This window comes from Lacerta agilis, chromosome 12, assembly GCF_009819535.1.
Source record: "Lacerta agilis isolate rLacAgi1 chromosome 12, rLacAgi1.pri, whole genome shotgun sequence".
Taxonomy (NCBI): Eukaryota; Metazoa; Chordata; class Lepidosauria; order Squamata; family Lacertidae; genus Lacerta; species Lacerta agilis.
In genome coordinates this window covers 46384109-46395501 of record NC_046323.1, presented here as the reverse complement: position 1 = coordinate 46395501, position 11393 = coordinate 46384109, and the positions used below count along the sequence as shown (strand labels likewise).

General features: G+C 42.7%; 1 protein-coding gene across 1 annotated transcript; it reads right to left on the bottom strand.

The window, feature by feature from the left end:
• Positions 1–851: 851 nt before the first annotated feature.
• XRCC2 (X-ray repair cross complementing 2) lies at positions 852–11150 on the bottom strand. The gene is given in 4 exon segments (XM_033165717.1): positions 852–2196; positions 2199–2492; positions 2956–3037; positions 11019–11150. Coding segments are annotated over 4 exon segments (828 nt in total). The 5' UTR covers positions 11058–11150; the 3' UTR covers positions 852–1783.
• Between the last annotated feature and the right edge of the window lie 243 nt (positions 11151–11393).

Here is an 11393-nt window from a genome sequence, read left to right as displayed (position 1 = left end):
GCAGGCATCTGGGGAACAGGGTGCTGGACAGGATAGGTCTTTGGTCTGATCTAGCAGAAGACTCCATATGATGAACTTTCAACTCATGAGTCAAGAAGATCTAATCTTAAAAGAAATGAAAGCGTGCCTTTCATTCAAGCCAGTGTGGTGTATGGTTAAGAGCAGTAGACTTGTAATCTGGTGAACCGGGTTTGCGTCCCCGCTCCTCCACATGCAGCTGCTGGGTGACCTTGGGCTAGTCACACTTCTCTGAAGTCTCTCAGCCTCATTCACCTCACAGAGTGTTTGTTGTGGGGGAGGAAGGGAAAGGAGAATGTTAGCTGCTTTGAGACTCCTTAGGGTAGTGATAAAGTGGGATATCAAATCCAAACTCTTCTTCTGACAGTCTCTTCATAAATCATCTTACAACAGGACCAAGGTAGTAATACTTTATGATCATTAATTTAAGTAGCTAATTGAGAAAATCCATGGTTTAATAGCTCCTTAACTTTATCCCTAAGTCTGAGTATGGAATTAATAATCATTATTAAAAGAAAATCTAGTGGTGGTTTTTTTTAGTCCATAATAGAAATTTCATAGGAAAATCTATGAATTCCTGTTCAAAATCACTCCACAGCACCTTCCTGTTCAGCCAGAGTTATCAAGAGGGGACCTCAACCACTCCATCCATAATATATAAATTACAGAACCGACCTATGAAGGGTTGCAGTATATTAACGTACATGATGCACACTGAGCAGTCAAAAATATACATTTCCACCATCAATTAATGGAAGGTCATCTGAACTACTGCCCATGTTTGTTGAGAACCTTCCTCTTTTTGGAGCCGTTGTATGTACTGGATTTGTAAATAATGCAGAAGACAGTTTATTTCACAAAGGATTTGAAGCTTTCCAAAGCCAATACAATTAGCATTTACTTTACTGATTCAATATGGTTTTCTTGCCAGAACTGCGGGTCATTTCTCATTAGGTGAAACTGGTCTGCCAGAATTTTGATGAGTTGCATGCTGCATTCCAAACACAAATGTTCTACTTGGATCTTATGCAGGACAGTGACTTTATTTGTTCTACCTTGCATGCATAGTTTTCAGTACTCTTTAGAACTGCAGCTCTAGTTACAGGCCAAAAGTAAGCAAACCAGTTTAACCCCAATACTATCCCATCTGAAAGGGTAAATGTGGATAAATGCAAGTTGGTGGGTGGGGTGGGTGGGACCTTAGTGTGTATCCTTTGACAGCTGTTTTACCGCCACCGCTGGCAGCAGTATGCCTCTAAACGCCAGTTGCTGAGAATCACAGGTGGCCAGAGTGCTGTTGTGCTTATGTTGAGCTTGCCATGGGCATCTGGTTGGCTGCTGTGAGAACAGAATGCTGGACTAGATGGGCGACTGGCCTGATCCAACAAGCTTGTCTTATGTTCTTCCTATTAAGTTCAAATGTGTGCAGTGCCGAGTGTCAGTTAATGCACTTACATAACAAAGAATCAAGCTCAACTGTGCAGTGCTCAGCTTCAAAAAAGCTTCCATTTCTACGGGATGAGCACCAAAAGCAGCTAAAAGACATTATGGATAAATGACCTTTTTTGGAATGACAGGTCTCTTTTTAAGGCTTCAGTACTGCATGGCACAAAGTCTGACAATCCTGAATCTTTATTATTTACATTTTAGAAAATATTGGCATAAAAAATTAAACCCTTTTAAATAAAAAATTGGCAGAAGTTTTTAAAAAATTAACTTGACTGTAGTGTCAAATTGCAGTCTACTTTTAAAAAACAGTCCACTGTCAAAACTGGATCCCACATTCTGTAATGCTAAATGGGCGTTTTACAACACTGTTATTTCTTACATGGCAAGCAGTAATTGAAAATCCTTTTGTGCTGCCTGAATGGCACTGTTTGGAGAAAAAGATTCGATGAGTTATCAGCCGTTGCCACGACTGACAGAGGTAAGGCCGGTAGTCCATATCTGCATCACTGTGGTGTTTTCCTGAGCTTTCAGATGTGTTCAATGATTTCTGCATGATTGTTTGAGTCGTTGCAAACAAAACTAAGTGGTGCTCTCTTACAAGCTTCCCCAGGAACTGCGCACATCTCTTTAGGTTTGCTTCCTGCTGGCTAAGGTTCTCGCCTCCATTGACTCTGTCAATCCAATAAAAGGCTGATATACTGTCAATAATCAAGAGGCACAGGGAAGGGTAGAGCAAAACATGTTTTCCAAAGAGAAAAGAGTAAGCAGCAGCTGAGGGCTGCTGCTGCAATTAACAAGGAAAAACCTCCCCAGACACTGCTTTATCATCTCTTCTGTGCCTTGGGGCAATCTGTGCTCCAGAATAGTCACTAAACGCAACAGGTCAAAATGGAAGTCTGTATCGATAAAAAGCACACCAACATCCAAGCCACCACCAGATTTTGGAAGAATGCAGCGGGCAATAAGATGATAGAGCATTTCTGTTTTTCCTGTTCCTTCTGGACCATGGAATTCAACAATATCTCCTGTTTAATAACGAAGAAGCAAATGTTTAAGCTACAGGGTAGGAAGGCATTTGCTATTCAAGGCACCTTTCAAATGGCTCAGCTTTCAGCTTTAACACACACACACCTCTACCTGAAATCATGTGCAACTTTTCAGTACAATCAAATTCCCAATCCTATGCAGGTCTATTTAGAAGCAAGCCCCACTGGATTTGATTATTTATTTTAATACAACAAACCAATACAGCTACACTTCTGGAAAGCAAGTGAATATATTTTCTTTTCTTGATGTGTGTAACACACATTCATGCCAACCAATTTGTTCTCAGGCAGCAAGAGAAAAAAAAAACCCTTTCCCTTCCAAAGCTAAGATAAAAAGAAAATGGGGAGCATAAATTTTAATTTGTTTGTTTGTTTACCATGTATCTTCCAATATGCCAGACAATTATTACTGTGAATATTTTAAAGGATGTGTATGTTTTACCATGAATAGGATATCCTTCATCAGCAAACAGATAAGGTTCAAGTGTCTTCAGAGTACTTCTGCCCTCAAGTCGTGCAAGCAGCTTGGAAACAAAGAGAAAGGCAACTTTATTGAAATTAATGAGTCAACAAGCTAAATGTATTGATTGTGCACAAAACTTAGTGTGAGTTCAATGGCTTCCCAGCAGCTGGTTTTAACTGCACTGCTGCATGTGCAATTAAAAGTATATCTCAATTACTTTTAAATTTCTAGACATGGCACCACCTATAGAATCCAAATAAAAACCTGTGGACAGAAAAGCATGCATGGCATAAACAGAATGCATTGTATCCTCAGTGAAGCCATTTCAATAAAACTTACCATTACTATTTTGGTTGATTTCTATGTACTTTCACCAAAATTATTTAAAGCAGCTTATAAAAGAAACTCTGTTACAATCTAAAATCCAGCAATAAAATCTTAATGCTCCATAAGCAACATTCTGTTATATTGTATTAGCATATAATATATCAATTATAAGTGTTAGAATAAGAGAGATATTAAACTAGACATAAAATAAATATGGAATTGCAAATTCCTCCTAAATATGACCACAGAGATTTTTAAAAGTTTGCAGGCTAGTGCTGAGGTAGGACTCTTGAGTTGCAACAGTGAGTGCCATAGTGTTGAGGTCACTAAGAAAGCCCTGCTGCATTTCCCCACTGATCTTAGCTTCCTGATTAAAGATGGCTATTGCCAGGATTCTCTTGATTACAGAAGATGGAAAGCCTCATATAGGATTGGGGCTGTCAAATGCAGATTGGGCCCAGTCAGGCTACATAGTTCAAAGCCAGCACCTTGAATTGAATCTGAAAGTCAACAGAGCACAGACCAGCATGTACACACAGGGCCTGCTATCTGTTCACTCATTATGCAAAAATTCAGTTATACAAATGAAAAGAATGATGTCCAAACCTTGATATACATGCTGCAGATTCAGATATCCAACAACAACACAACAACAACAACAATTTATTATTTATACCCCCCATCTGGTTGGGCTTCCCCAGCCACTCTGGGCGGCTTCCAACAAAATATAAAATACAATAATTCATCAAACATTAAAAGCTTCCCTAAACAGGGCTGCCTTCAGATGTCTTCTAAAAGTCTGGTAGTTGTTGTTCTCTTTGACATCTGGTGGGAGGGAATTCCACAGGGCGCGTGCCACTACCGAGAAGGCCCTCCGCCTGGTTCCCTGTAACTTGGCTTCTCACAGTGAGGGAACCGCCAGAAGGCCCTTGGCGCTGGACCTCAGTGTCTGAGTAGATCGATGGGGGTGGCGATGCTCCTTCAGATATACTGGACTTTAAAGGTCAGCACCAAGTTTGCCCACTTCTTTGTTTGTGCTTTGCTGGTCAGCGGTAGTCATTGTTGGGCAGAAACCATGCATGTAGGGAGTGGGGAGAGATCTTGGAGAAATCAGGGAGTAGGAGAGATTGTACAAATTACATACAGTATTAGAAATACTCCCATAGGAATCCATGGGAATGTGGACTCATTATATGAATGCTTGTTTAACAAATGATTTTCAGGGAATGCATTTTGTTCAGTATGCAGCATGATTATGGCTCCCCTCCCTACCGTGTTTCTCATAAAATAAGACACCGTCTTATATTTTTCCCCCCTCAACAAAACACAGTATGGCTTATTTTCAGGGGATGACTTATTTTAACCACGTTGCATCGGTATGCTGCATAGCCACGCCTCTCCAGGCTGTTTTAATGGGAGGTGCCGCGTCACTATGGCTTATTTTCGGGGTATGGCTTATTTTCGGGGAACGGCTTATATTTCGCAAATGCATAGAAATCCTGCTATGGCTTATTTTATGGCCATGTCTTATTTTAGGAGAAACACGGTACATCTATCAAGAAAGTGGCTGCCACATTCTGCGCCAGCTGTTAGCTTCCAGGCATTTTGACAGCAAATGACCTGCATAAAAGGCATTATTACACACTGGACCTTCAGTGTAACAAAGGCATGCATGGTGGTTGCTAGATTCCCCCAGTCCAGAAAATGTTAAGTCTACAAATTAAACAAAGCTGGCAAAACAATTGCTCAATCCACTGCCACCAACAAATTTTCTAAAAAGAGTATCAGGCAATGCTCTTAAGCACTGAACTGGATTCATCAAGGCTGAAGATGCAGATAAATACTGGACAACTTTCTTTCCTAAACACCCAGGATCCCTAAACAATCCCATTCCATCCTGCCTACAGTTAGTTGCTGCTTGTTTGTCCTCATCCATCTGGACCGACTGGGAAAAAGATATATTTGAGGGTCCTCAGTGTGCCAATACCTCTAGATGATCTCTCTGTAACTTCAGACAGATAAACATAACAGCAAGGTAGAGGAACTGTTAACCTGACGACTTCCATAAAACATCTTCCTCCATTACTACTCGCCGACAGAAAAGATAGTGGTCTCACCTTATCTGGTTGCTGGCTGCACCTAAATTTGAGTGATATAGAAAGACTAAGAGAATTGTATTGTCCAGTCTTTTTCGGTCAAGGGAAATGATAATCCAACTGGGGCAACTAAAGCAGCTTTGGTTTCAAGCGCAGGCTAGATCGAAACACATGCATGTAGGCAGCCAAGAAAAGGTCAAACTATCTTTCTTCTTTATTTGCCCATTTGTCTTACGCTGAGACTTTCTAGATAACAAACAGGCCATTTATTTTGGTCTGCAAGCTTCATGACATTTACCAAGAAATTCATGGACAGCACAGCTAGGGAGCCTAATGCAATATGGATTTTTGCGTTAGATGGACAAGTCTCTCAATTTAATGGTGCGTTTTTATCAATACCACAAATGTTTTGGGGTACGAGGAGAAAGACACACACGAAACATAGTCACCGTGACTAGGCACTATATACAGGGGTCCTATATACAAGGTCCTATATACACTATATACAAAGTCCGTGTAATTAAAGCTATGGTTTTCCCAGTAGTGATGTATGGAAGTGAGAGCTGGACCATAAAGAAGGCTGATCGCTGAAGAATTGGTGCTTTTGAATTATGGTGCTGGAGGAGACTCTTGAGAGTCCCATGGACTGCAAGAAGATCAAACCTATCCATTCTTAAGGAAATCAGGCCTGAGTGCTCACTGGAAGGACAGATCCTGAAGCTGAGGCTCCAATACTTTGGCCACCTCATGAGAAGAGAAGACTCCCTGGAAAAGACCCTGATGTTGGTAAAGATGGAAGGCACAAGGAGAAAGGGACGACAGAGGAAGATGGTTGGACAGTGTTCTCGAAGCTACCAACATGAGTCTGACCAAACTGTGAGAGGCAGTGGAAGACAGGAGTGCCTGGCGTGCTGTGGTCCATGGGGTCACTAAGAGTCGGACACGACTAAACAACAACAACAGGGGTATATTCTGCCCTAATAGTCTTGCATCCAAGACTCTTTTTTGTTGTTCAGTCGTTCAGTCGTGTCCGACTCTTTGTGACCCCATGGACCAGAGCACGCCAGGCACACCTATCTTTCACTGTGTCCCGTAGTTTGGCCAGACTCTTGTTTCACTCTTTAATTTGCATTAATTTTGATAGTCAATCTGCAATTTTACTATGTAAGTTCTACTCCTCATGCCATTTTCTGCACAAGGAGTTGGATAGTGAAGACCTTTAAAGCAGTTTAAAGCAGCAATATTGCAAATAATTATGACATATTCCAGTATATCTCCCATACACAGAGAGAATCTAGATTAACAAAACGAATATAGAATACTTAACCAAAGTTAAAATGCACAAGCAAATATGCTTGATATGAGACACAAATACAAGTGTGGAAGTGGAAACATCACATACCGGAACGTTATACAAAAACTGCAAAACTACACTTTGATTTTGGAGGATGATGTGCAGGGGCCAGTGTCTGAATATGACAAACCTCCTGATAAATGCATTCAGCCCAAGCTGTATCTATTTGTGTCTTAGCCAGCACAAAGGTAGAGGATGACATTTTATTTAGTGTAATAGTTTTTTTTAATTTAAGACTTCATTTTTTTAATATTTCAAAATACCTTTGAGGTGGGGCTGGATTAATTTCCCCTAAATGTTTGACCGATACTTTGCTGGTTTTATGATGTGGTACTACTTTTAATTACAATTATGATTTTAACAGGAATTAATTAAAACACACACACACACACAACAGCACACTCATATGTGTGAGGGGGTCCTCACAGTGACTGTCTAAGAGATTTAAGGAACAAAGGTTACAGGCACTACATTATTATTTATATTATTTATCCAAAGATCCCAGGGCAGTGTATTTCACAACATTAAAAACATAGTACAGAGCATAATAATAAAATAATCATGGTAACAGTCCTCTCCAAACTATTTAAGAAGCTGTACATTATTTAATGGCCAAAGGCCTGGGTAAAGAGGAATGTTTTTGGCTGGCACCTAAAGGCATCTAATGATGGTACCATGAGAGTCTCTCTGGGGAGAGCATTCCACAGATGGGAAGTCACCATAGAAAAAGCCCATTCTTGTGTTGTCACCTTCTGAACCTTTCAGGGGGAGGGCACAGAGAAGGGTCTCGGATGACAAGCACCGGGTCTGGCTTGGTTCGTATGGGGACAGGCAGTCCTTAAGGACCTCAGGTCCTAAGCACTTTGAATTGAGCCTGAAAACTAACTGGCAGCCAGTGCAGTTGGGTTATATGCTCAAACCATCTTGTTCTGGTGAACAACCTGGCCATCAAATTTTGCACCAGCTGAAGTTTCTAAACGGTCTTCAGAGGCAGCCCCATGTATAATATATTGCAGTAATCCAACCTAGAGGTTATCAGAGCGTGGGCCGCAGAGGTTAGGCTATCCCTGACCAGATAGGGGTGTAGTTAGGCCACCAGCTGAAGCTGACAGAAGGTACTCTGTGCCACCAAGGCCACAAGCGACAGCAATGGATCCAGGAGCACCTGTAAACTACATACCTATATGGATACCATTACATCTGAGTTCACAGCCAATACATTCTGCACAGACTATCTGAAGGAGGGGCTTTAGTTCAGTAACAGAGCAGACACTTGGCATGTTGAAGGTCCCTGGTTCAGTCCCTGGAATCTCCAATGAAAAGGATCTGGTAGCAGGTAATGTGAAGGAGGCCCTGGGGAGCCACCACCATTCAGAGTCGATAATACTTAGCTTGTCTGATCTAGTGCAAGGCAGCTTCCTATGCAACTCCATAGCTGCTGTTCCACCTCCTTCTCCTTTGCAAGCCACTCTCAAGAAGTACCGGTATCCCACTCACTGTTTGTTACAGGCTGAATACGATTATATTATAATAAAGGTTCACATATTTTTTTCATATAACAGCAGGTGCTTATCTGGAGAACGGCGTATGCAAATTATTATGATAATTTAAGTACTAATGCACCTGTGCTTCTGATGTATGTTTACTTTCTAGGTTTTAAAGCAAAACAACTGCAGCCATTTAGCATCATGCTGTGTACGATGGGCAACATCCCAGGGGAATCAGCTAACAGTTTTACAGAAAGAAAAACCCAACAAAAGCCAGCCTCTGTGCTAACTGTCTTAAGCCAAACTGTTAAGATATTAAATATTAATCCCTACAAATGGACTATTAAATACTGTATTTTTTATACATTCCAAAGAGATTTTGAAAATTTTACCAACCTAACAAATTCCACTGTAAGAACACCCCCAGCTTCTATTTAATCCCATTGTTGCTACAAGGACTTCACAGCATTCTCTCTCCCCTCCTTCATTATATTTTCACAACAGCCCTGTGAGATAGGTTAGGCTAAGAAATAGCAACTGGACCAAAGTAAGGCTTTTGTAGTCCAACATGCCTAACCTCTACTACAGCACACGAGAGACATGGACAAATGGTCAAAATGGAACTCGGATGTAATGGAAATGAAAGTATTCTTCTTAATAACCATTCAATGGTTATATAAACTTTTGGAAAACAGAGATTGCCAATTTTTGTAACCCCAGGAGCCACTCTGTACTGAAGACAGCAGTTCCCAAGGCTCAGAGTGGGGCTGGCTTTATTCTGAAGCTGGCATCTATCAGTAAGACTTGGCTCCATCTTGGACTGAGCAATGTCCAGCTGCTCAGCTCCATTCCCTTGCCTCGGAGGTCCTTGCTGGGAACTGTTGTCTGGGAATTGCCAATGGTCAAAGGAGGACTTGGCTCCATTGTGGACAGTGAAGTCTAGTGGCTCAACCCACTCGTCTTAAGAGTTCCTCAGTGGGAAGTCCAAGAATGAGGGCAAAAAAGTCTGAATAAACCTGGCACCATGTTATTTCTTATTATATGCGCTAATCTTTTTGGATGCAGTTGTACTGTACAAACCTTTTCTTCGCCACTCTAAGAACCTCTTGGGGCTTTCAAGTGGGATATGGAATACTCTAAATAAATTAACAACAGCTTCACACTTATGGAGCAAATGCACTTCAGACATATATTAAATCTACAAACAATAGAATTGTAGAGTTCTCTATGTAAAAAAAAGAAGAGTCAAATCTCTTTCATTTGTAAACACAGGGAACCGCCTCACACTAGATCAGACTGGTCTGTCTAGTGCTGTACTGCCTACAATGGCTGGCAGCAACTATCCAGGACTGCAGACAGTCATGCCTGGAGATGCCGAGGATTGAACCTGGGACCTTCTGCATACAAAGCAAATGTTCTACCACTGAGTCATGGCTCCTCCCCAAGTTTTGGTACAGCCACCAGAGTTCACAATTGCCATCCTGAAAGCAGGGTGTGTGTCAAGTTAGGTTTGCATAGTGCTGTCACTAGCATCTTGTAAACCTGGCCCTGCCATCTTCCTCCCCACCCCTTGGCAGCGATGTAGAAGATAAATGACTGGCAGAAATTTGCCCATTACTGCATGACAGGGCAAATGCTTCACATTACAATGCTTTCCCCGACTACCTAAATTAGGCTGGTGGAGTTTTTCCTGGCCTCAAAAACTGTTTGTCATGCTGCTATGACATAAGACACAAAGATAGGGAAAAATGTGGCAATACTATATCCAGGACCTTCTCTATGGAATCACTTCCCAGAAAAGTCCACCAGGCCAGCTTGCTGCTGATTGTGAGGTTGGCTGGAGGCAGTCTTTAGCAGATTCTGGCTGTGTTTGGATGGCTGTAAATCACCTTAATAAGCCAAGATATGAATGAACTCCATGGCTTGCAAGGTAGGTACTCTGCTCCTCCCTGCTGCGAGTTGCAGACAGGGAAACAGGTCTTCAGTTAACTATGGTTTCCCGTTACTCCTGGTTAACGACTTCCAAAAAAGGAACACTAAACTAGGGCTTTATATCCAGGGTTGTTTTGAACCCATTAACCAGAGCTTTCCTTTTCAGACATAATGGGAAACAACACTTAACTGAAGTCTTGCTTCCTGGCTCATGCAGGCAAGGAGAAAAGTGTGGCCACGAGAAACAGACCCACGTCTCCGTTTATGAAGCAGAGACATGGCAGTCCAAAGGCAGATGCTGGGTGAACAAGTACGAACTTTTGTTTGTCGCTTTATCCTCAGTTTATTTAAAGTCTTTTTACACCACCCTTCGGTTTAGAAAGGTAGGAGTCATTGAAATGCAGGTGGAAAAACAAAAACCGTGTGAGGGGCCAGAGTCTCATATAAGCCGCCTTGTGAGAGCTGAAAGATGGGTTAGAAAATTTCCAAGTGTCAAGGCCTGTTCCAGCTGCACACCTCCACAAGGTAACCTACCATCAACCATCCTGTGGAGAAGGTTCCTGAAGGTTTTAAAAATATATCATTGGCTGCTTTTTTCTGTTCTCTTTTTTTTTTTCACGTTCAGAGACTGTGTACCACTGTGTGTGGCTGGGAAGAGGCAAAAGCCCAGCTTGAGGACTTCCCGACAGCGTCTGTAGCTGACCCCTGCTGGAAACAGGATGCTGGGTTGTGTCAGTCTCCCCACCCGCGAGAGGTGATGGGAGAGACCCCCCCCCCCGCATTCCCCTTAGCGCGAGAGAGGGGCTGGGGTGAGGGGGCGTGCGCGTGCGTCATTCTCTGCCTCACCTGGGCGCCCGACTCCGCCTTCCCGAGCCCGTCAGTCATCGCTCGCGGAGGGAAACCCGCAGCAACGGCAGCTCGTAACCGTAAAAGGAGGGAGGCGCCAACGGCCTCACACTTCGGCGCGCAGGCGCCGCTGGAACTAAGGCGCACGCGCTCTTCTCGGATCTGGAGATGCGAGGGGGAGAGGAAGGAAACTTCATTACGGGTAGTCCGGGCCTCCCTCGCTGCTGCTCTGCCGTGCGCATGCGCAATTCGGGCGCGTCTCTGACTCACCGCTTAGTATTCCGACGCTTTCCAGTTTGGAGCATCCCCTGCTGCGTGTTTGGAAGAAGCGCTCCTGAGTGGAGGCTCCTTCCTTCCTTCCTTTTTGCAATGCGA